At 44.4% G+C, this 25,732-nt stretch overlaps 2 protein-coding genes across 2 annotated transcripts in view; one reads left to right on the top strand and one right to left on the bottom strand.

The window, feature by feature from the left end:
* Positions 1-21,251, top strand: part of CS (citrate synthase) — a 28,558-nt gene extending 7,307 nt beyond the window's left edge. The window contains exons 2-11 of the mRNA XM_022571846.2: positions 8,049-8,099; positions 8,712-8,819; positions 9,558-9,623; positions 10,529-10,660; positions 11,048-11,236; positions 17,700-17,899; positions 18,583-18,712; positions 18,837-18,938; positions 19,135-19,344; positions 19,656-21,251. Coding sequence (XP_022427554.1) covers positions 8,049-8,099; positions 8,712-8,819; positions 9,558-9,623; positions 10,529-10,660; positions 11,048-11,236; positions 17,700-17,899; positions 18,583-18,712; positions 18,837-18,938; positions 19,135-19,344; positions 19,656-19,826 — 1,359 coding nt within the window. The 3' untranslated portion in view covers positions 19,827-21,251. The remainder of the gene's footprint in view (positions 1-8,048; positions 8,100-8,711; positions 8,820-9,557; positions 9,624-10,528; positions 10,661-11,047; positions 11,237-17,699; positions 17,900-18,582; positions 18,713-18,836; positions 18,939-19,134; positions 19,345-19,655) is intronic.
* Positions 21,076-25,437, bottom strand: COQ10A (coenzyme Q10A). Its single transcript, XM_022571848.2, has 4 exons — positions 25,117-25,437; positions 23,464-23,656; positions 23,129-23,230; positions 21,076-22,863 (listed from the first exon to the last, which is right to left on the bottom strand). Exons 1-4 carry the CDS (start codon positions 25,236-25,238, stop codon positions 22,696-22,698), a joined length of 585 nt encoding a protein of 194 aa, XP_022427556.1. The 5' UTR covers positions 25,239-25,437; the 3' UTR covers positions 21,076-22,695.
* Positions 25,438-25,732: the final 295 nt, after the last annotated feature.

The following is a 25,732-nucleotide window of genomic DNA, read 5'->3' as shown; positions in this document are numbered from 1 at the left end:
TATATAACAAATACAGAGCACTTGCGTGTGTCAGGCATGGTTTTAAGTAAATATTGACCTAATTAATTTTCATAGCAATGCTTTGAGGTAGGTACTATTACTGTTCCCATTTTACAAATATTTTCTCAGGTCCTTTCTCTCTCTCTCTCTCTCTCTCCCCCCCTCCCCCTCCCCCTCTCCCCCTCCCCCCTCCCCCTCTCCCCCTCCCCCTCCCCCCTCCCCCTCTCCCCCTCCCCCCTCCCCCTCTCCCCCTCCCCCTCTCCCCCTCCCCCCTCCCCCTCTCTCCCTCTCTCCCTCTCCCCCTCTCCCCCTCTCACCCTCTCACCCTCTCCCCCTCTCACCCTCTCTCCTTCTCTCCTTCTCCTTCTCCTTCTCCTTCTCCTTCTCGGACCCATATAATGCGAATGTTGGTGCGTTTAGTGTTGTCCCAGAGGTCTCTGAGACTGTCCTCATTTCTTTCCATTCTTTTTTCTTTATTCTGTTCTGTGGCAGTGATTTCCACCATTTTGTCTTCCAGCTTGCTTATCCGTTCTTCTGTCTCACTTTTTCTGCTACTGATTCCTTCTAGTGCATTTTTTATTTCAGTTATTGTATTGTTTATTTGTTCTTTAGTTTTTCTAGGTCTTTGTTAAACATTTCTTGTATCTTCTTGATCTGTGCCTCTATTCTTTTTCCAAGATCTTGGATCATCTTTACTATCATTACTCTGAATTCTTTTTGGGTAGATTGTTCTCATTTTACAGATAAGGAAATTGAAGCACAGAAAGATTAAATGACTTGGCTAGGGTCACACAGCCAGAAATGTAGTAGGAACACAATATACTAGCTTTATTCTATAGCTGCATAGCCACGCTCTCCACAAACTAGCATTGCTTTGCAAATTGGAGATCTGGCTAAGAAGTGTTGCTGATGGAGGTTAGGGACAGTTGAGATCAGCTCTCCTTAAATTACTTTTGAGGTGCCTCATTAAATGGCAAAGACACTCTCTACAAAGGAAATTAAGACTTTGCTGGTGGTGGAAGTGGGGTGATAGTTTAGTTGCAAGTTCCTCTTCCCCAACCATTCCTTTAAAGTAGCATTCATATAAAAAGATCTGAGAATTGACTATAACTAAGCAGCAGTCATGACCTATCTGACACCTTTAAATGATGTTTCATTCTTACAGCCTTGTTAGGTGACCTTCCACCCTTTTCTTTCCGATTTCTTTTTTTCTTTTTTTTACCTTAAATGAAGTAAAAGGAGAGGGAAGCTCATTGATTCTAGTAGTTCTCTCTCACAAGGGGAAAAAACTGTTTTTGTCTGGCTCTCATTCTGTCTGCTGAGCTTGGATAGATTTTTTTCTTTTGTCTAAGATTTAACTTAGTACTATTCTTCTTATAATCCTTCCTCTTGCCAATGAAGCAGCCAGCCATTACAGAAACTTCAGCATGATTTAGAAGTGGAAAAATTATCATTATGGAGAGATTTCAACTTCTTTTTTCTCTATGATGGTATGTTTCCCTATAGCCTCTTTAAAAACAAAACAGAACCACAACAACCAACTACCCACAATTAAAAGGTCTGTTGAGTGCTGATGTGGTCTCTGGGAGATAGGGCCTCTATTATAGGGAATCTGTGGGACCATGGAGCATGGAATAGCTTGAACATGGTTAGCACTGTAGAACAATAGTTTGAACTTATTCGCAGGTTTTCCCTTGTTCACTTTTTGGTGACTAGTAAGAAAAAGGAAAGTTCTTTTTTTTTTTTTAATTAATTTATTTGGCTGCCTTGGATCTTCGTTGCAGCACGCAGGATCTTCGTTGAGGCATGCGGGATCTTTAGTTGTGGCATGCAGACTCTTTTAGTTGCGGCATATGGGATCTAGTTCCCTGACCAGGGATTGAACCCAAGCCCCCTACATTGGGAGCGTGGAGTCTTAGCCACTGGACCACCAGGGAAGTCCCCAGGAACGTTATTTCTTGAGTGCTGCGTCTGGCTCCCACGCGCCCTGTGTAAGATGAACAGGCTAAAGGGCTGTTTGTGCTGCGTGCTTTCTGCCCAAATGGTCCTCAGTGAGCTAGAGGAGATGGTTTAGGAAGGTAATGAAAGGAGTTGCAGGCAGCCCTAGTTAACAAGTTGAGGTGTTCCCCCTTTGTTTTAGGGCCATATTCTCTTGTTTTCTGCTCTCTGAATTTAGCTTTGGATTGATTCTTTTTAAAATAATATTTTCTGAAGGGTCTCTTCCCTTTTCATTTCTCCCTCCTGCCCCAACAGAAAGAGGGGTACTAACTTCTAAAAAGCCTCAGGCCCTACTAACTCTCACCTTAGGCATGTAGTGTTTTGGAATTTATACAGTAACACTAGTTCAAATGATTTTCAGCACGACCAGACAGCAATGCAATACAGTCAGCTCTTTGTGGGTTCTGCATCTGCGGGTTCTGCATCCACAGGTTCTGCGTCTGTGGGTACAACCAACTGTAGATCAAAAATATTAAAAAAAAAAAAAATTCAGAGAGGTTTCCCTGGTGGCGCAGTGGTTAAGAATCCACCTGCCAATGCAGGGGACACGGGTTTGAGCCCTGGTCCAGGAAGATCCCACATGCCATGGAGCAACTAAGCCCGTGCACCACAGCTACTGAGCCTGCGCTCTAGAGCCCACTTGTCACAACTACTGAAGCCCACATTCCTAGAGCCCATGCTCCGCAACAAGAGAAGCCACTGCAATGAGAAGCCCGCGCACTGCAACAAAGAGTAGCCCCTGCTCACCACAACTAGGGAAAGCCTGCGTGCAGCAACAAAGACCCAATGAAGTCAAAATTAAATAAATTAAATAAATTAAAAATTCCAGAAAGTTCCAAAAAGTAAAACTTGAATTTGCCACGTGCTGACAACGATTTGCATAATATTTACTTTGTATTTACAACTATATAGCATTTATAGTGCATTAGGTATTGTAAGTAATTTAGAGGTGATTTTAAAGTATATGGAAGAGGGGCTTCCCTGGTGGCTCACTGGTTAAGAATCCACCTGCCAATTCAGGGGACATGGGTTCAAGCCCTGGTCTGGGAAGATCCCACATGCCGCGGAGCAACAAAGCCCGTGTGCCACAACTACTGAGCTTGCCCTCTAGAGCCCGTGAGCCACAGCTACTGAAGCCTGCGTGCCTAGAGCCCGTGCTCTACAACAAGAGAAGCCACCGCAATGAGAAGCCCATGCACCGCAACAACAAGTAGCCCCTGCTTGCCGCAACTAGAGAAAGCATGCACGCAGCAAGGAAGACCCAACACAGCCAAAAATTAAATAAATAAATAAATAAAAAATTTTTTTAAAAAAAGTATATGGAAGGGGACTTCCCTGGTGGTGCAGTGGTTGAGAATCTGCCTGTCAATGCAGTGGACACGGGTTCGAGCCCTGGTCTGGGAAGATCCCACATGCCGCAGAGCAACTGGGCCCGTGAGCCACAATTACTGAGCCTGCGCGTCTGGAGCCTGTGCTCCGCAACAAGAGAGGCCGCGATAGTGAGAGGCCCACACACCACGATGAAGAGTGGCCCCCGCTTGCCACAACTAGAGAAAGCCCTCGCACAGAAATGAAGACCCAACAGCCATAAATTAATTAATTAATTTTAAAATAATAATAAAATAAATTTTAAAAAAAAGAAAAAGTATATGGAAGGCGACTTCCCTGGTGGTGCAGTGGTTAAGAATCCGCCTGCCACAAGAATATACCATGGAGAAAAGACAGCCTCTTCAATAAGTGGTGCTGGGAAAACTGGATAGTTACATGTAAAAGAATGAAATTAGAACACTCCTTAACACCATACACACAAAAAAACCTCAAAATGGATTAAAGACTTAAATGTAAGGCCAGACACTATAAAACTCTTAGAGGAAAACAGGCAGAACACTCTGACATAAATCACAGCAAGATCCTTTTTGACCCACCTTCTAGAGAAATGGAAATAAAAACACAAATAAACAAATGGGACCTAATGAAACTTAGAAGCTTTTGCACAGCAAAGGAAACCATAAACAAGATGAAAAGACAACCCTCAGAATGGGAGAAAATATTTGCAAATGAAGCAACTGACCAAGGATTAATCTCCAAAATTTACAAGCAGCTCATGCAGTTCAATATCAAAACAACAGACAACCCAATCCAAAAATGGGCAGAAGACCTAAATAGTCATTTCTCCAAAGAAGATATACAGATTGCCAAGAAACACACGAAAGGATGCTCAACATCACTAATCATTAGAGAAATGCAAATCAAAACTACAATGAGGTATCACCTCACACCAGTCAGAATGGTCATCATCAAAAAATCTACAAACAACAAATGGTGGAGAGGGTGTGGAGAAAAGGGAACCCTCTTGCACTGTTAGTGGGAATGTAAATTGATACAGCCACTATGGAGAACAGTATGGAGGTTCCTTAAAAAATTAAAAATGGAACTACCATACGACCCAGCAATCCCACTAATGGGCATATACCCTGAGAAAACCATAATTCAAAAAGAGTCATGTACTACAAGGTTCATTGCAGCTCCATTTACAATAGCCAGGACATGGGAGCAACCTGGTTCATTGCAGCTCCATTTACAATAGCCAGGACATGGGAGCAACCTGGTTCATTGCAGCTCCATTTACAATAGCCAGGACATGGGAGCAACCTAAGTGTCCATCGACAGATAAATGGATAAAGAAGATGAGGCACATGTATACAATGGAATATTACTCGGCCATAAAAAGAATTGAAATTGAGTTATTTGTAGTGAGGTGGATGGACCTAGAGTCTGTCATACAGAGTGGGGTAAGTCAGAAAGAGAAAAACAAATCCTGTATGCTAACACATATATATGGAACCAAAAAAAAAAAAAAAAAGGTTCTGAAGAACCTAGGAGCAGGACAGGAATAAAGACACAGATGTAGAGAATGGACTTGAGGACACGGGGAGGGGGAGGGGTAAGCTGGGACGAAGTGAGGGAGTGGCATGGACTTATATATACTGCCAAATGTAAAATAGCTAGTGGGAAGCAGCCACAGGGAGATCAGCTCAGTGCTTTGTGACCATCTAGAGGGGTGGGATAAGGAGGGTGGGAGGGAGACGCAAGAGGGAAGAGATATGGGGAGATATGTATATGTATAGCTGACTCACTTTGTTATAAAGCAGAAACTAACACGCCATTGTAAAGCAATTATACTCCAATAAAGATGTTTAAAAAAAAAAAAAAGAATCCGCCTGCCAGTGTGGGGGACACAGGTTCAAGCCCTGCTCCGGAAGGATCCCACATGCTGCGGAGCAACTAAGCCCATGCGCCACAACTACTGAGCCTGCACTCTAGAGCCCACGTGCCACAACTACTGAGCCTGCGTGCCACAACTACTGAAGCCCATGCGCCTAGAGGCCTGCTGTGCAACAAGAGAAGCCATCACAATTAGAAACCTGCGCACCGCAACGAAGAGTAGCCCCCACTCACCCGCCACTAGAGAAAGCCCGTGCGCAGCAACGAAGTATATGGAAGGATGTGCTTATTAGGTTATATGCAAATACTACAACATTTTATATAAAGAACTTGTGCTTCCTCGGATTTTGGCTATCTGTTGGGGGTAGGGGGTCCTGGAACCAATCCCCCCTTGAATACTGAGGGATGACTGTAGTTACTAGAAAAGGTGTCTCTGACCTTTTGGTGAAAGGAGGAGAAATGTAGACTTTCTCCACAGTTTGTGTGTGTGTGTGTATGTGTGTGTGTGTGTAATCTTTAGTTTGCATGGTGCTTCCACATCCATTGTAATTTAATTGTCACAAGGCAACCCTGTGAGATGTGTGGTAGGTATCAGCACCATTTTATAGATGAGGACACTGGGGCTTATTTTGACAATACCATTTTATCTTCAAAATAATCTTGTGGGGACTTCCCTGGTGGTCCAGTGCTTAAGACTCCATGCTGTAATGCAGGGGGCACAGGTTTGATCCCTGGTCCAGGAACTAAGATCCCACGTGCTGCGCACAGCCAAAAAATAAAAAAGAGAGAAAAAAAATCTTGTGAAGAAAAGTCAACCTCCTTGCCTCAGTCCTTACAACTTGGTAGTAGTATAACTGGTTGTCTTTTTCTTTTTTTTTAAACACTACAAGTTAGGTATTATTTTTATTTTTGTTTATTTATTTGGCAGTGCTCGGTCTTCATTACGGTGTGCAGGCTTCTCTAGTTGCGGTACACGGGCTCAGTAGTTGTGGTGTGCAGGCTCTCTAGTTGTGGCCTGAGGTCTTAGTTGCCCTGTAGCATGTGGGATCTTAGTTCCCCAACCAGGGATCGAACCTGTGTCCCCTGCATTGGAAGGTGGATTCTGGACCACCAGGGAAGTCCCTGGTTGTCTTTTTCAAAGGCAGTGTTGAACTTTCTGTTGCAACTCAGCAATCTTCATAGAAACTTGTTTTTCTTGGGGGGGAAAATCTATCTCTAAACATAGCCTAGCTACACTATTTATATTTACAATTGCCAAGATATGGAAGCCACCTAAGTGTCCATCAAGAGATGAATGGATAAAGAAGCAGTGTTGTATATATACAATGGAATACTACTCAGCCATAAAAAAGAGTGAAAATTTGCCATTTGCAGCAATATGGATGGAGTTGGAGTATATTATGCGAGTGAAATAAGTCACAGAAAGACAGATACTGATCACTTATATGTGGAATCTAAAAAAGAAAACTAGTGACTATAACAAAAAAGAAAAAGACACTGATATAGAGGATAAACTATAGTGGTACAGTGTGGGGAGGGGAAAGATGGGGTAGGGGGTTAAGAGATCCAAACTAAGTATAAAATAAACTATAAGGATATATTGTACAGCACAGGGAATATAGCCAGTATTGTATAATAACTATAAATGGAATATAACCTTTAAAAATTAATCCAAAAAAAAATTGTGAATCAGGGCACTTCCCTGGTGGTCAGTGGTAAAGAATCCACCTCCAATGCAGGGGACGTGGGTTCGATCCCTGGTCAGGGAACTAAGATCCCACATGCTGTGGGGCAACTAAGCCCGCGTGCCACAACTACTGAGCTCGCGCGCCTCAACTAGAGCCCATGTGCCTCAAACTACAGAGCCCACGCGCCTCAAACTGCAGAGCCCACGCACCCTGGAGTCTATGTGCCACAACTAGAGAAGAGAAAACCCGCAGGCCACAGCTAGAGAGAAGCCCGCGCACCACAACGAAGAGCTCTCACGCTACAACGGAAGATCCTGGGTGCCGCCTCTAAGACCCAGTGCAGCCAAAAATAAATAATAAATCTTTTTTTAAAAAATTGTGAATCACTATGTTGTATACCTGAAACTTATATAATGCAGTACATCAACTATACCTCAATTTAAAAGAAAAAATTCCTTTGGTACAGGTGTGTAGGTGATAAACTCTCAGCTTTTGTTTACCTGAAATGTCTTTATTTCACCCCCTTTAAGATTTCTTCCTCACCTGGGTACACAACTCTAGCTTAGTAATTATTTTCTCTCAATATTTTAAAGATAATTTACCAGTTTTCTAGTTTCCACTGCAGTTGTTGAGCAGTCTGTTGGTTGTTGCTTTGTAGATATTCTGTTTTTTCTGTGCTTTTTCCAGGAGCATATCAGGTAGTGTTGTAAAAGCCTGCTTCCACCTGTGGGCTCTCCTAGACTGGAGAGGTTGAAGTGTTGCCAAAAGGCTAGGTGCTGAAGAAACCTTACCAGCTGGGTTAAGTAATTGATCAGTTTCCTCATTTGCTTTTCTCAGAGCTCTTGTCGACTAGAGTGGGATGGACTGGGTACTTTAACAACTGCCTCTCTGACATTTCTTCTGTGCCTAACAAACCCAGCCGTAGAACCCAGGTTATGGGAGAGTCTCTTCAGGGAATGCTAATGAAGCTGTTGCTTCCAGACTGGTAACTCTTTCCAGGTTGCTCGAGGCCTTTTATAGCTTTCTTATGTCAGACTGTCCTTAGAGGCTAAAATGAAGAGAGGTTGAGTCACTGTAACTCCTTTTTAATACATAGGAGGGAGGACAATTGCATAAGGTTTTGTGTTTTCTTTGCAGAATGCATCCTGTCTTGTTCTTGCTGCCCGGCATGCCAGTGCTTCTTCCACGGTAAGGTTTGGAAAAGAGGACTGAGAATCATTGAGGCAGCTTGACCCTGGGATGGGGAGGGGTGGTGGGCTACTACTCAGCCTCTCATCATTATCCTGAGTATCTCCTGGAGGTTTCCAGTTGTTATTATTGTTACAAGTATTATCACTACTACTACTTTAAGATAGCTGAAGCACTGTGGACATGATAAGGACTGTGGGGTTTTGGCTGGGAAAAGTAGCTCTGTAATGTACTTCAACAAAAGTACCATTCTCTTCAGTGACTATCTGTCCCATACAAGGAAATGTTGGAGCTTATGGTATTGGTTAGAAATTAGACTATTCTTAAGTTTATAATTTAATGGCAGTAAGTAATTCACATTATTGGGCAACCATCATCACTATTCATGGCCAAAACTTTTTCATCTTCCCGAATTGAAACTGTACCCATTAAACAACTCCCCATTCCCTTCTTGCTATGCCTAATTTTACCCTCATCTGTATAGAGAAGTTGACCAGACTTCCCTGGCAGGTAGAGAAAGTCAAATTCTAAAAAGCAGTCTTAACATACCTACTTTGCAGAAATCTAATCAATATTTTGATCATCACTTAGCCTCTCTACTTCTCGTTTTAGAATTTGAAAGACATATTGGCTGATCTGATACCTAAGGAGCAGGCCAGAATTAAGACCTTCAAACAGCAACATGGCAAGACGGTGGTAGGCCAAATCACTGTGGACATGGTAAGGGTTGTAGCGTTTTGCCTGCAAAAAGTAGCTCTGTAATATGCTTCAACAAAAGTACCATCCTCTTCACTGATTGTTCGAAGCAGTCTGTCCCATATAAGGAAATGTTGAAGCTTATGGCGTTTGTTAGAAATTAGACTATTCTTTTCTATAAATTTAATAGTTGAGGCTAACCTAATTCATGTATGGGAGGGATAAATGAAGTTTTTATTCCTCTTCCCAACCCCTTAGCTTTTGGGCCCAAGGCTCTCTGTCTTTGAGTTGATGCTGTGCTGATCATCCAGTTAAACCACAGCTCTAGCAGGCCTTCTAGAACAGCTTTAGGATCGTTTCTTCTTCAGTCCTAAGAGTCTAAGCAGCTCAGATGATAATTTCACAACAGTGTTTAGCCATTGGTCTCCATCTCCTTTCCCTACAGTCATTCCCATTCTTTTTACTTCGGTTGGTGGGAATGAGGGGATAAAAGTGGGCAGCAGAAAAAACAATAAGAAAAGGGAGCAGAGGCAAAAATACTAACTAAAGGTAGTGATTTCTCAACTTAAAAAAATCATTTCCAGCGTTAGCAGTCTTCCTTTCAAAGTTCCATTCTATAGTAAGTTAACTCCTCAGAAATCTTCCCCCAAATGAAGTCTTGCAAGTCAGAGAATAAATTTCCTCTCCCAGATCCCATGAAGCACTAACAAGCTCTAGCCTGAATTATTCAGACAACTGGTTACATCCTCTTCTTTTCTTTAGATGTATGGTGGCATGAGAGGCATGAAGGGATTGGTATATGAAACATCAGTTCTTGATCCTGATGAGGTAAGAGACCCTCATATCAATCACTAATAATCACTGATTTTACTGACCATTGTGCACACCATGGATTAGACCAGCAGTCCCCAACCTTTTTTTGCACCAGGGACCAGTTTTTTGGAAGACAGTTTTTCTGCGGATGGGTCAGGGGTGATGGTTTCTGGATGATTCAAGGGCATTACATTTATTGTGCACTTTATTTCTATTATTATTACATTGTAATATATAATGAAATAATTATTCAACTCACCATAATGCTGACAGGAGGCGGAGCTCAGGCAGTAATGCCAGTGATGGGGAGTGGCTGTAAATACAGGTGAAGCTTCACTCGCTCGCCTGCCGCTCACCCCCTGCTGTGCAGCCTGGTTCCTAACAGGCCGTGGACCAGCACCGGGGTTCTGGGGACCTCTGGCTTAGACCACTAAGGGTGTGGAGAACAAAATAAAGCACCTACCTGTATATTTTGGAAGGTGAAAATAGGTATATATGGAATAACTGAAGAGCGAGTTTACCTTTTTAATATATCAACTAGTAAAACTAAAAGTACAAAGCAGGAGTAAGTTACCTAAAGATTTGCTCTTTAAAAGTTCTAACTTGGGCTTCCCTGATGGTGCAGTAGTTGAGAGTCCGCCTGCCGATGCAGGGGACACGGGTTCGTGCCCCGGTCCGGGAAGATCCCACATGCCACGGAGCGGCTGGGCCCGTGAGCCATGGCCGCTGAGCCTGCGCGTCCGGAGCCTGTGCTCCGCAACGGGAGAGGCCACAACAGTGAGAGGCCCGCGTACCGCAAAAAAAAAAAAAAAAAAAAAGTTCTAACTTGTTGACAGGTCTGATGAAAGTGGGATCAGTCAATTATGTGACTTTGAGGCTAACAAACTTACGAGTTGTAATCCTTACTCTTCTCCCTCAAGGGCATCCGTTTTCGAGGCTACAGTATCCCTGAATGCCAGAAAGTGCTGCCCAAGGCTAAGGGTGGGGAAGAACCCCTGCCAGAGGGATTATTTTGGCTGCTGGTAACTGGACAAATCCCAACAGAGGAACAGGTAAGCAGAAGGACACTAGCGCTTCTCATTCACCTCCTTCTTTGCCTTTTTCTAATCTCAGACACTGAATCCTGATCTGGTTATGGGTGGTAGTTTATAGAGGGGAAGGAATCAGAGCAGAGTTCTGCTGTATACGTGGACTGTATTGAATTCTCTTGGATTTTCTTTACTTAGAGGTCACTGTCTTTTTTTTTTTTTTTTTTTTTAATTTTGGCTGTACGGCACAGCTTGCAAGATCTTATTTCCCCGGAATTGAACCTGGGCCCCCAGCAGTGAGAGTGCCGAGTCGTAACCACTAGACCGCCAGGGAATTCCCATTGTTTTTTAATTTCTCTTCTTTTTGTTTTTTCCTTGCCTAGTGTTTTGAACAATGTCTCCCTTTCACAGGTATCTTGGCTCTCAGAAGAGTGGGCAAAGAGGGCAGCTCTGCCTTCCCATGTGGTCACCATGCTGGACAACTTTCCCACTAATCTACACCCCATGTCTCAGCTCAGTGCAGCCATTACAGCTCTCAACAGTGAAAGCAACTTTGCCCGAGCATATGCAGAGGGTATCAACCGAACCAAGTACTGGGAGGTAGGAAACTTTGCTGTGATGATTGATGTTTGATGGAGATCCAAAGGACTTGAGTGTGAAGGAAGAAAAAGGAATGTAGAATCCTTCGGAAAATTACTACCCTGAGTTATGCCAGAAACTCATTTAAAAGAATTTTACTGTAGGCTTGCTTTTTATCCGTCTTTGGAATTACAAAGATAAATGAAGCATGCTTTCTATCACCAAGGTTATTGATTTAGTTAGGGTGATATACACATAAAAAAGAAACTATGGGCTTCCCTGGTGGCACAGCGGTTGAGAATCCGCCTGCCAATGCAGGGGACATGGGTTCGAGCCCTGGTCCAGGAGGATCCCACATGCCACGGAGCAACTAGGCCTGTGTGCCACAACTACTGAGTTGCGCACCACAGCTGCTGAGCCTGCATGTCACAACTATCGAGGCCCATGTGCCTAGAGCCCATGCTCCACAACGAGAGAGGCTGCTGCAGAGAAGCCCGCACACCACAATGAAGAGTAGCCCCCGCTCGCCGCAGCTAGAGAGAGCCTGTGCACAGCAGTGAAGACCCAGTGCAGCCAAAAATGAATATAAATAAATCAATTTATTTTTTAAAAAAAGAAACTACAATTCAGTAATCTTGCTGGAATAGAGGTGTGTACACTGTGCTGTTGGAACATTGAAAAAGATGTGACTTAACTGCAGAGCCCCCGAGGAAAGTTTTGCAGAGTAGTCTCACTCTGGCCCCAAAGGGTCCCTTCTCCTTCTCTTCAAATAAGGAGAACCATTCATTCATTCATTCATTCATTCATTTATTTCTGCGTTGGGTCTTTGTTGCTGTGCACGGGGTTTCTCTAGTTGCAGTGAGCAGGGGCTACTCTTTGTTGTGGTGCACAGGCTTCTCATTGTGGTGGCTTCTTGTTGTGGAGCATGGGCTCTAGGCGCTCGGGCTTCAGTACTTGTGGCACGCAGGCTCAGTAGTTGTGGCACGTGGGCTTAGTTGCTCCACAGCATGTGGGATCTTCCCAGACCAGGGCTCACACCCGTGTCCCCTGCATTGGCAGGTGGATTCTTAACCACTGCGCCACCGGGGAAGTCCCCAGATAAGGAGAACCCTGAGAATTTGGAAGAATGGCAGCTAAGGCAACTCTGGAGGCTAGGAGGACTAATGCCAGTCAGCCACAGTTTGGACTAACCCACTCAAGATACCTGTCAGGAGTGGAAGGGTGGTTAGTATCCTGGAAGTAGGATCCAAAAAGCAAATGAGCTTTATTCTCTGAAAATGAAATGTGATCTTAATAGTTCGGACTCTGTGGTTAGAGTATGAGAACATTGTTGGGCCTTGTCCTAGCGCATAGGACATAATTCCTTCCATCCTCTTTCCATACCCCACATACTCACAAACACTGGGTAAAGTACAATTTATCTGGCTAAGTTTACAGAAGGACATCTCATTTTCTTTTGTTTCTTATTTAGAGACAGGTAGTATAGGAACAGAAAAGTTCCTTTCTGCAAAGCAGATACACTAAAGGATTTTTGACCAGGAGAAGGTCCCCAAAGAGTTCACTATGAGGCAAGGCACAGAGTAGCATGGCCCACTGGTCTGATGAAATCTCCTTGGGGTTTTGGCAAATCCCACTTCATTGGATTGGTCAATATTTATTCAGTGCCAACTGTGTATAGAGAATTGTGTTTGCTGTTGGGGGAAAGAGGGAAAGTTTGCAATTGATACTAGTCTGGTTGGCTTTGAGGAGGAAGGTATAGGAATGATGCAAACTAAACCTATTCACAAGCATTTATAAAGTCACACATCAGCAGGTTCAGAAGGTTGTATAAACTGAATATGTTGCTTTTCATTTTCTTTTTAAAATACTGTTCAAGTAATTGTTATCTGTGTGGGTCACCATAACAGAAAAGGTTAAATCAAGGCCAACAGTTCTTCTATTTTAAAACTTGTCTTTTAGAAATTGACCACTCAGAAGTGCCTGTTACTTCTTACAGTGCTGTTGTGTTGCCTGTTGTAGAGTTCTTCATACCTTGCAATAAATACCTGTAAGATATTTCCCAGGCATCCAAACATGCTGCATTGCTTCACACTGTCCTTTATTGAGTCAGGAAAATGAATCTTGTTCTTCTCTGCTTGCTATTGCCTCCATTTCAGTGTACAGCCATTGATTGGTTGTCCTGCCACCTCTTTGTGAGATATCATCTGAGGGTGGCTGTCTTGAGGTGAACATTGTATTTCAGGACTTTGCCAACCTGGAGAGTGTTTCTAAGCAATACTGATATATCTGTCAGCCTCAGGATGTGCATCTAATAAGTTCACACTGAACAAAAATTAGCACCAGTAACTGCTTTAGTGGAGCTTGGTGCTCTTTTGCTGCCATATCCTCTCTCTCTCAAAGATCAGACATGCTATTTCAGTTTAGTTCTCTGTCTTGGTTAATTTAACCATGTTACTTTAGTAGAATTACATGACAGCATTCAGCTGGTTATTTCTGTTTAAAAATTTATGTTAAGGAGTATATGTGATCTAATTCTCTACTAGAATCATCAGTTCATGCTGTTTTTTACATACACCTCAAGAGGATGATCTTCCTACAACTTTCCTTCCGTAACAGTTTACATGACTTTAGATAAATAGTGTAATCTATTGAGGTGAAAAAGTTACATCTATTACTAATTTACTAATTGACTTAACTTCACTCGTGACTAGGAGATTACTCTGATGCACCAGCTGTTTAATTATGAAGTAGCCTTAAGATATTGTTGAATTGGGTAAAATCTGCAAAGTAGCTGACAGATGAGGTTTTTCTAGTAAGGCATATGAACAGTATATGTAGGTTTTGAAGCTGTTTAATCTATAATAAAATCATCATCCCAACACCTAACAACTCTTGAAAACATGCCAAATATTAGCTTAAATGTTTTATATTCATTATCTGATTTAATCATCAGAACAGCCCCATGAGGTAGATGTCACTGATGTCATTTTACTGAATGGGAAAGCTGAAGATTAGAGAAAATAAGTAGCTTGCCTAGGGTCATGCAGCTAGTAACTGGTAGACAGCAGATTGAGACTTGAGTTTGCTTCACTCTAGGGTCTCTTCACCATTAATACTGTATCTCCTCTTTTTCTGTGTCTTCTTTATAATGACTGATAGCTGACACAACACTGTAAGTCAACTATACTCCAATAAAGATTTTTTTTTAAATGACTGATAGCTAAATACTTGGTCAGAATTTCTCTAGCACTAGAGATGCTGGCTCACAATGATGATTATGGTCAGTTTTGTTACCTTTATTCCAGGCAGTTGTGATGGTGGCGTGATTTGTCTTTTTTTCTGAGGGTTTAAAGATGAAGAATGAGTTAGTACCAGTAGCTAAATAGCACCTCAGTCTTAGTTTATTAAAGAAGAAATAAGGGGGCTTCCCTGGTGGCGCAGTGGTTGAGAGTCCGCCTGCCGATGCAGGGGACACGGGTTCATGCCCCGATCCGGGAAGATCCCACATGCCGCGGAGCGGCTGGGCCCGTGAGCCATGGCCGCTGAGCCTGTGCGTCCGGAGCCTGTGCTCCGCAACGGGAGAGGCCACAACAGTGAGAGGCCCGCGTACCACAAAAAAAAAAAAAAAAAAAAAGAAGAAGAAGAAGAAATAAGGAGGCATTCATCTGTCAGTGTGTTTGTTTCTTTATTTAACCTCTTGACTGTACAGCTTTACCACTACAAAAAGCAGGGTAAAGATCCCACACTGTCATACCTGGTCTGATACTTGCTGCTTTATAAACTTCATCCTCAGTGGTAGAAGTTGAAACAATCCTCTTTTTGTAGTTTCTTTATGTTGTGGTCATTCATACTTTACAAATGATTTTGAAAGTTAGTACATACTCCACAGATAACAGTTTGCCTAGCCCAGGATCTTGTTCTTGGCATTCTGCTAATGAATCCAGGTCCCTTAGAACTGCATATCCTTGATGCAGGCTTCTGGAAATAACCTACTTCCTTGGGGGATGTGAATCTGCAAGAAGGTATGGTTAATAGTATGATTATCATGTAAATAATCTCCTGAGAACTTGCAAGTGTTAGCTAAGTACTTCTTGCTTCACGTAGCTTTTTAATTTTGGCAGTATTCTCACTGAATCTTGGTGGCATTGACAAAATTCACTGAGTGCTTGAGTAATAGATGACTTCACAGAGATTATCTCATTTAGGCTAGTTATTATAGATTTTGTTCTTTGTTCCAACAAAACTACCAAAACCTGATGACTTCTTACAGGAACATTTAGCCAGTTAGCTTGATAGGACAGCACAATGTAATGTCATTCAGCAAGTATTTTCTCCATGCTTTCAATGTACTGTGACTGAAAGTAGAAATTTTTATTGTTTTGTTTTGTGGGTTTTTTTTGGCCGCATCTCATGGCTTGCAGGATCTTTCCCAACCAGGAATTGAACCCAGGCCCTGGCAGTGAAAGCACCGAGTCCTAACCACTGGACCGCCAGGGAATTCCTGAATTTTTTTGTTATTAAAAGAAAAAACTTGGGGGCTTCCCTGGTGGCACAGTGGTTGAGAGTCCACCTGCCGATGCAGGGGACACAGGTTCGTGCTCTGGTCCGGGAAGATCACACATGCTGCGGAGCGGCTAGGCCCGTGAGCCATGGCCGCTGAGCCTGTGCGTCCGGAACCTGTGCTCCACAGCGGGAGAGGCCACAACAGTGAGAGGCCCGGGTACCGCAAAAAAAAAAAAAAAAAAAGAAAGAAAAAGAAAAAACTTGGGAATTCCATGGCGGTCCACTGGTTAGCACTCCATGCTTCCCTTCCACTGCAGGGGGCACGAGTTTGATCCCTGGTCTGGGAACTAAGATCGCACAAGCCTCACAGCGTGGCCAAGAAAACCAAAAACTACTCAAACCCTGTCGCCCTCCCTAAAAGAAAATCCCTATGAGAAGATAAAATTGAGACATAAAAGTTGAGCACGCTATTAACATCACAAAAAGACAACCAGATATTATATGTTTCTCTTAATAAATGAACACAGCACTATTCATCAAAAAGTCTTGCTGGGCTTCCCTGGTTGGCGCAGTGGTTGAGAGTCCGCCTGCCGATGCAGGGGACACGGGTTCGTGCCCCAGTCCGGGAAGATCCCACATGCCGCGGAGCGGCTAGGCCCGTGAGCCATGGCCGCTGAGCCTGCGCGTCCAGAGTCTGTGCTCCGCAACGGGAGAGGCCACAACAGTGAGAGGCCCGCGTACCGCAAAAAAAAAAAAAAAAAAAAAAAAAAAGTCTTGCTAAAGAAATTGAACATGAATCTGCTCAAACCTCTAGCTCTATCAGTCTGTCGGAAATACAGTGGATAGAGGGACATGTTAAATGACATCACAGGTATATAACTAGCAAAATCTAAACTGTGGGAAATTCTACAGGACAAATGATCTGATTTTCCACAAATAAACTGCAAAGTAAAAAAAGGACAGCATAAGAGGGAACTTAAATTAATTAAAAAGACTTCAGAGACATGTCATACAATTGCAATGTGGGCTATTTTCAGTGAAACAGACAAATGAGGGGGAGCTTTATAATAAATGAATGAGGTGGGGGGGGACTTGAATACTGAGTAGATAGTTAATGATATTGAAGAATTGTTAAATTCTTTTCAGTAGGATAATGGTTTTGTGATTTTGATTATGAAGGACCTTTATCTTTTAGAGATACATGCTTAAATACTTACATGTTATATATGATATCTGGGATTCACTCAAAATAATTTGGGAGATGAGAGGGGAAAGTAAGGATATAGATGAAACAAGCATGGCCATGAGTTAATAATTATTTAAGCTAGATGATGCTTATTAGCTGAGTGGGTAACCTTGTGCCCCAGTTTTTACAAATGAAGGCTATGTTACCTTACAGGACTATTGTAAGAAAAGAAAAAAATGAAAATAATATACCTAGCACAGTACCTGTTATATAGTAAGTGCTTAAAAAATGGAAGCCTTTGTTCATAACTAACAATTGAATGCCACTGTTTGACCCTTGGCATATATGGTGAATTTTCTTTGAAAGATGGAACATAGAATTATTAAAAACCTAGTGTCGTAGCACATTCTTTGAATGCAATGTCATGTAGTGGAAAAGATCATGGTTAAACATATAAGGGTTCAAAATCTGACTTTGGCATTTAACTGAATGCTCTGAGCCTCAGTTCTCCTTTTAAAATGGAGGTCATTATATACTTTGTAGAATGGGAAAAAATTGGGAATAATGTTTTAATATACATGAGATAGTTTGTATAAATCCCTTAATGCGGTGCCTGGGTCATAACAGTTATTCAGTTAAATGGTCATTGTTGTTATACTCCATTTATAATCACCCAGCATAGAATCATCACTCCAAATAGCCCAGTCCATAGAGAACAAACACCATCCCTGCCTAATTCTTCCTTGTTGATAATTCCTCTTCTTTTTTTCTCCATTTTCCTCTTCTCCCCATCAGTTGATTTATGAAGACTGTATGGATCTGATTGCAAAGCTACCTTGTGTTGCAGCAAAGATCTACCGGAATCTCTATCGAGAGGGCAGCAGTATTGGGGCCATTGATTCTAAGCTGGACTGGTCCCACAATTTCACCAACATGTTAGGCTATACTGACGCTCAGTTCACGGAGCTCATGCGCTTGTACCTCACCATCCACAGGTGAGGGAGACCCAGCAACCATAGCCACCAGGTGCCTGGATTGGTGGTGAATATTAAGAAAAACTCCTTGGGACTTCCCTGGCAGTAGTAGTTAAGACTCTGCGCTTCCACTGCAGGGGGGCGTGGGTTCCATCCCTGGTCGGGGAATTAAGATCCTGTATGTCATGCAACATGCCAAAAAAAACCCAAACTCCTTAACAGGTGGTAGGCAGCAAGGAGATGGAAACACAGCGTATGGGATGGTACAAGGCAAGAACGGGGTCTGGTAAAGAAGGTCAGGAGGTCTAGAAAAATTACCATAACCACGCTAAGAGTAAGATAGTGCTTCTGGCTAGGAAAAGGTACTAGCTGCTCACATTAGACAGGTCCTTTGGCTTTCCCGGAGCTCCCTCTTCTGGCCATTGCTGTTAAAGCTGCAGTGAGAGTCAGGGAGCTTGGTACGCAGGCCAGGCATCATCAAGCAGTAACCTCTCCAGCCCTGTGGATTAGTGAACAAAGGCTGATAATAAGATTGGGACATCTCTTACAAGAGCTTATTTATAAGTGACTAGCTATAGGCTGGTGTGAATCCATAGCTAGGCTAGTATGTGACAATAAGAGAACAGCAAGGACTGTGTTTCAATAATCTGCCCCTTTTTTCTCCTTTCTCTTGGCCTTGATTCTCCTTTCTTACTTCCCCACAGTGACCATGAGGGTGGCAATGTAAGTGCCCATACCAGCCACTTGGTGGGCAGTGCCCTTTCAGACCCCTACTTGTCCTTCGCAGCAGCCATGAATGGGCTGGCAGGGCCCCTGCATGGACTGGCAAATCAGGTAAGACTGTTCTTTTTCTTCTCCTGCTCCGTGTTTTTCTTACTCCCATGCTTTGTTTCTGATCATGGCGTTCTCTCCTGGCATATGCATTGACACTCTTTTATTCTCCAAACCTTACCCACAGGAAGTACTTGTGTGGCTGACACAACTACAGAAGGAAGTTGGCAAAGATGTGTCAGATGAGAAGTTACGAGACTATATCTGGAACACACTCAACTCAGGACGGGTAAGCAGAGATGCTTAGCAACTAGGAAAGAAGCCAAGACTCAAGTTCTATAATTTGGAAGAATGAAGGAGAAAAGAATGAGATAACTCCCTAAATTAGAGGAGATTTTTTTTCCATTTGTCTACCCTAAAGAATGCAGAAAAGACAAAAATTTCTACCTGAGAATACAACTGGTTTTCCCCCCCATCCTTTGCAGGTTGTCCCAGGCTATGGCCATGCAGTACTAAGGAAGACTGATCCACGATATACCTGTCAACGAGAGTTTGCTCTGAAACACCTGCCTCAGGACCCCATGTTTAAGCTGGTTGCTCAGCTGTACAAGATTGTGCCCAATGTCCTCCTAGAGCAGGGCAAGGCCAAGAATCCTTGGCCCAATGTAGATGCTCATAGTGGGGTACTGCTCCAGGTGAGTCCTCCTTTCCCTGCTTTCCTCTAATTTATACCAAACCTTACTGTTCTCTGCCATGCACAAAATCAACTCCCTAGTCAGAGCAAGGACTCTCACACCTCTTTCCTTACCCTTTTGTTAAAGTTGCCTATGGTGGGGGAGGTGTGGGCTAGAGGAAAGGGGTGCTTTCCTTTCAGAACCCAGTTGCTATACTTTTCCCAGTCGTTTCTATTTAAGGCTAACTGGGTTAGGGTTTTTAATCAATCTGGACTTGTACATGCCACCACCTGTGGGCCTTTAACAAAACTTTTTTCTCTTTTACCTTACAGTACTATGGCATGACGGAGATGAATTACTACACAGTCCTGTTTGGGGTATCACGGGCACTGGGTGTATTAGCACAGCTCATCTGGAGCCGAGCCCTAGGCTTCCCTCTAGAGAGGCCCAAGTCCATGAGCACAGACGGTCTGATGAGGTTTGTGGACTCTAAGTCAGGGTGAAACTGAAGACTGGGAGGAAACTAGCTACCAGAAAGTGAGGGATCTTAAAGAAAAAAAAAAGTATAATTTTGTTTCAGGGGGCTTCTAAAGACTTAAGATTAAATTGTATCTGAGGCACTGATGATAAGTTTGAGGTTAAGATATTAATTAAGATTTTAAAAGATGAAAAGTAACCCCTTTTTCCCTAACCAGCTCCTTTCCCCGGCCTGGTATGAGTTGCCCATCAACTATAGGATGACCAGGACTAATGCATGTGGTACGGGTTAGGTTTACCCGTGCCCCCACCCAATCTCCAGAGTAAGATCTTTCCCTAGGTCAAAGCTGGTTGCAGAGAATCTGCAGTCACTTCAGCAGAGCTTTTGGTTCTACTCTGCCCACCCCTTAATAGGCCAGCAAACCAGGACCCTGCCCCTTCTGTTTCCATAGGAATCATGTTGGATTGTCACCTGTACCAAGCCCCATTAACCTCTCCCACGCACACAGACACTTCCTAGCAAGACCAATTGGTTATGCTTTGGCTTTTTTTGTTTGTTTGTTTTTAATGATACCAGGTGATCGTAAAGGCCATGGTATTTGTTGTGACTGGCACCCAGTGTTTGATTTTTATTTCTCTTTTTTAAATTATCCCATTGAAATTAAGATCTGGGAGTGTTCTATTCCCTGTTACTTGAATATTCACCTCTTTCCAGATTTTCTATACCTGCTGCACCTCAAGCCAAGGTTGCTCTGGACCTTCCCCTCTTGGTCCCTACTAGAGACCTCTTTCAGCAGGTTGTATACAGCACTGTATGATATTGTGGTCTTTCCCATTATTTGGCTTTATCAGTGCTTAATATGAACTAAGCTTTTTACTTCTCTGGAACACAAGCCACTACCCTCTGACCTTTTTTCTTTCCCCTTTAATATGCTGTGGGCTATAGAACAGGGACTTGGGAATTACCAGCATGATATCTTCATGGCCTGATCCCAGGGGTACTAGCACCTCTTTCTGAACAGGGAAATGAGATTGGACATGGTCTCCTTTGAATATGAGGTACTGGGGCTGAGGGCATTAAAAATAGTAAACCTCCCTCCTCATCCCCTGCCACAAGCAAATATCCTTTTATTTATCAGGGTTCTTATCCTGCCCCTTCCCCAAGAGCTCACAGTACAGTGTTTGTTTTAGAAGCCCCATATGCACAGGTTTCCAGTGACTCAGAACGCTCTACTGCCTTTTCTTTTCAAGAAAGGATTAAAAATACACTCCTGCTGTGCCCCCTTCCTCCCTCGCAACTCCTGCCTGTGTTTGTGTGGATCCCAAATCCCCAGAACCACGCTGTTGAGATGGATAATACTGTCTGTAAACCCCTGGGTAACTGTCAAGTTATGATGCAGACTTCAGGTTGTTCTGTATAAAATGCAAAATAAATGTTTTTATTAACAATGCTTGAGTCTATTAAATAAGGCCTGGGACAATCTCTATTATGAGGTAAGGATTCTGGCTAGCAAGATCCTGGACTTAGTGGGTTATGTTATCCTGTGTATCTTTTTTATCTTGAGGTAGGTTTGGCATTCATTTACCCTAATCAGAAGACAGGTTCCCTGTGAGATTTCCAAAGGAGATTGCTGTCTGTCTTCTGTAGCTGAGACGTCACAACTGCTTATGTGACTAATCCAAGGAAGCTGGTCCAGCCCATTGGGTGAAAGGAACAAACTATACCAAGGGCAGTTAAGGTAGAACTACTGACTCAGGATCTGAGCCTCTAGAGGGCTCTGGTACTTCGTGAAATGCCAGTTCTTTGCAGATTCCCTTAAGGATCCCCCAGAATAAGAGGTGGTCTGGAGGGCATCAGTTATATGGGAGGTCTGAGACCAGATTACTCTGTCCTGAGACTCCTGCTGCAACTGACCTTCTGAAAAAGTCTATAAATAGGCAAGGGAGTGGGTACTAGGTCCTGGCTTGTAGAATGTGCTACTATAGTTAGCAGGGACACTGTGTCCAAGAGGACTTCTTGCACCTTCACTCCCCTAGGGAAGGAAGCCATGACTTTCTACTACTCTACTATATCTGCATTATTCCCCTGAGAAGCAATATATAAAAGCCAAATTCATACTGTCACAATTAATTTATTGAAATTTTATAAAAACTCAGGCCAAGTGGAAGAATAAGGTACAACCCAAGAGTATAACTGTTCAGTGCTCTTGCTCCTTTCCCCCTGTGGCAATGATGGGGAGAAAGCCCCTTGCTCTCCACTAGCCAGGCAGCATGGAACTATTCTTAAAGTGAGGTCATACAGATTTCAACCTGGGGCCAGATCTCAGGCATCTCCTGAGGGGCTGAGGGCATTAAAAATAGTAAACCTCCCTCCTCATCCCCTGCCATAAGCAAATATCCCTTTATTTATCAGGGTTCTTGTCCTGCCCCTTCCCCAAGAGCAGGCAAAGTTACTGACTACCCAGTAGCTCTGTGTCAGAGAAGGGAATTCAATTTATTCAATCCTAAGAAAAGTTGCTGTCTTCCCCTGGTCAGACACTAAGGCACCTTGACAAGAGCTCAGAGACAACCATACAGTCCTGATTATAATTCAGTGTGAGAAGGTTGCAGGCATCAGGCATATGGGCTCTCAAGATGAGCCTGACCCTTTCCTAAGCATACTTTCCTTTCCATACTTCCATACCACTTTCCATACTAAGCATTCCTTTCCATACTTCCCTGCCTTTTCTTTCCCCCAGCATTTCCAGCCAGCTTAGAGCCCAGTTTGAGTGGGAGAACAGTATTATGAACATAGACTCTTCTCTCAGATTGGAGCAGGAGCTAAATGAAATAAATAAATAAGAGAATTGGGTGAAGAGGGAGAGGAGAGGTGAGGCTAGGGAACAATCCTTTGCCTCAAGTTTGGTGCACCTCATGGAACATCAGTTCACGGGGGATGGCTGTTTCTGGACCAAACTTGGTTGCTGCCCGGCGCTCGAAGGCAGTGACATTCCGTTTGACAACCTCATCAAAAAACATGGTGGCCAGCTGGGAGTGCAGCAGAGAACGAAATTCAAAGGAAATCTGGGAATGGGTAAGAAACAGAAACTCTTCAAGACCATGTTGGATAGTCCCTGGCCAAATGCAAGGATACTATTCAGTGCCTTTTCCTCCCGCTCCAGTTCATTAGATCCCCTCAAAGGCCCTGGGACTGAGTATAAAGTACAAGTTTGATACAAGCTCAGACCTGTGAAGAGTGTCATTGACTTGTGAAATAACTGTCACAGTACCTCAGCTCAGCCCCCCACAACCCAATTGTAGCCCTGTGCTATACAGCCCCCTGACTCACCCAGAAGTCCACAGTGCAAGTTCGGGGATAGGCAGGAATACCAGGACTGAACCGCCAAATGGTCTCTAAGTGGTTGAAGAGCTTGCCGTCGGTGCAAACAGCCTAGAATAGGACAATCAGGTAGTTAAACAATATTATGATGGAATTAAACCTGTATCAGGTATAGGAGGCTATAAGAAGGAATTGAAAGCCATTTTCCTCTCCTAATATTTTATTAGGGAAATATTTGGCACGTGGAGATAAAAATTCATTACAAGGAAAGCCACAATAGCCTTTAAACGTAAAAATGCCAGAGAACACAACTTCCTGATCAATCCCTCCCAGACAGGCCTCACCTTGACCATGTGAGGTTTGACCATGGAAACAGCAGAAGTATAACGTTCCACAACAGGTGGAAAGCCAACCTCCAACTGGGCCTTCAGGTGACCTTTGCGGCTGTATACCACCAAAGACTTCTTACACCAGGGCACAAACTCACGATACTCCTGGACATTGGCTACCACCTCGTACATCTCCTGCATTGAGTACCTAGGGGAAGGAATCAGAGAGAGGCCAAGGAACTGCCAGATGGGTGACATTCCTCCTTGCCCTAGGCACCCTCCCCCCATGCCCACTAATCATGCACCTTCAGGAACTAGAGATGCCAAATAAGCCTGGATAAATGACTTTGCAAAAGCAAATGTGCAGGTCTCCATGACGTTAGTGTTACCTTAAGTTTTGCAGTTTACAGAGTGCTTTTGCCTTTACTATTTTGATGCTAAGACCATCTGGGGAGAACAGAGGTCGATTTTACTGATGATTCACAAAAGGACTCAAATCCCAGCTCTACGACAGTGTGGCCCTAGGTAAATTATTACTGTCTCCGTATCTCCTCTGTGAACCATAGGTAATAGTAATTGATTCGTAAGTTTGTTGAAAGGATCAAATGAGAAAATCTATGGTAAAACACCTAAGCAGCCTAACTGCTAGCAGTAGTAAGTGCTCAGTAAAGTGTTAACTCATATTGTGCTCAGAGTACCTAAAGTCAGGTCAGCAGAGAAATAATATCCTGTTGTCTTATGTTATTGTCCAACTCTAGTCACGTTTCACAATGCACATGCACAGCAACCAGGAAGGGGGGAATTAAGGTTGGAAGGCCGGCAGAGGAGGATAAAGGATCAGTAATATAGCTGGGAAGCATGGGACGGCCAGGGATCTTGCCCACTATGGCTACCCTTATGTTCCAGCCTGTACATGCTTTTTGTTTGGCGAGAAAGTGAATGTGGAGGGCTGCTGGACAGGAGGGGATGCTCACCCCATGATCCTACGCTCTGAGTAAGCCTTTCGCTTGTTGGTGAAGGGGGCAGCAAAGCCCATGAAGGAACGGCTGGGAGGTAAGCCAGCCTCAGCCGCCAAGACCTGGGCAGCCCGGGGCAAGAAGAGGCTGCAGGAGATCAGAAATCTAAGGCCAAAAGGAAAGGAGAGACACGTTACGATTCTTTCCTTGTGTTCCTCAACCATTCCCAGGTGAAGCGGAAGAGGGGCGCATCCCAGAGGAATGTCGTCCAAACAAGCTTTTCGCCTAGCACCTGCTGCAGCCCGCCAGGCTCCCTTGGCCAGGCAGTCACGAGTGCGAAAGGTCGAGGGCGGCGGAGGACAGTGCCGGGGGAGGAGTTGGGGAAAAGCGGGACGCATGTGATGTGCCAGGTGTCTTTGACTGGAGGCTACCCTACTGCTGAAAGCGAGGACTCTCAGGAAGCATCACAGTCCCCGGGACTCCGCCAAGCCCCCTGTTGCCAGGGCACCCGCGACGGGCAAGAAGTGGTTGGGCACCCACCTCGAGGACTTTGCCTCGCGAATAACTTGCAAAAGCATTCCCTAAAGCTCTACATTAGACCCCAAGGTATGACCGTAGCCGCCCTCCCGCCGTGCCTGCACCCAGAGCTGCAACTTCGGGGTCCTGGGCGACCCCTTTAGCTCCAGCCCCGACGTCCGCATCTCCCTCTCACCTCACTGGTCCCGGCGGTCGCGGAGGGACCGGGGGTGGGGCCGGGCGCAGCGAGAGGCCGCTGCAGCCCCTGGCCGCTGCGCGCGTCCCGGCCGGGAGTCGCCGCGCGCCTGCCGAGGCCATGCGCGCTGCCCTCCCTTGCCCTCTCGGCTCTGATACCAGCTGCGCACTCCTCACTCCAGAGGAAGAGCGGAGGTTAGCGGCAGCCGGGCGGGTTCAGGGTCCCCGAGCGCAGGGGCGGCGTTGGGCGGTAGCTCCTCTCCCTCTGTTCCTGCCCGGGCGGCCGGGTAGCCTAGAACTGAAGCCGCTACCACTGCTCCCGCAGCTCCCAGTACCCCCACGTCACGCCGTTGCCATGGCTCGGAACCTGGAGAGGGGGGAAGGGAGGGGACCACGCGGCCTGTCGGGAGATGTAGTTTCACCCCTCTGGCGAGAAAGGGCGATGGAGGGGGTGTTTGAGAAGCTGCAGAGATGGCTCCGTGGAGCGAGCTCACCAGGCAAACTACTTGCCGAGTCTGTGGTCACGGACCTGGTACATAAGCACAGAAGCGACTTCTTGGTCATGTCAACAACATATGCCGTTGGTCTTCTGAACGTCTGTCTTAGAGACTTTACTA

The sequence above is a fragment of the Delphinapterus leucas genome, chromosome 11 (genome assembly GCF_059928025.1).
Source record: "Delphinapterus leucas isolate spDelLeu-1000000601 "Yukka" chromosome 11, BTC_Dleu_Yukka2, whole genome shotgun sequence".
Lineage (NCBI taxonomy): Eukaryota > Metazoa > Chordata > Mammalia > Artiodactyla > Monodontidae > Delphinapterus > Delphinapterus leucas.
The sequence above is the reverse complement of the archived record's forward strand: the minus strand, read 5'-3'. Positions and strand labels throughout refer to the sequence as shown.

Bases quoted from the DNA above. Each gene is read 5' to 3' on its own strand.
- COQ10A (XM_022571848.2), bottom strand. From the start codon at position 25,238: ATGGCCTCGGCAGGCGCGCGGCGACTCCCGGCCGGGACGCGCGCAGCG. The intron at 23,657-25,116 runs GTGAGAGGGAGA...TCCTTCCCCTAG, and splicing joins CGACCGCCGGGACCAGTGAG to GTACTCAATGCAGGAGATGT. The intron at 23,231-23,463 runs GTGAGGCCTGTC...GTCCTATTCTAG, and splicing joins TCAAACCTCACATGGTCAAG to GCTGTTTGCACCGACGGCAA.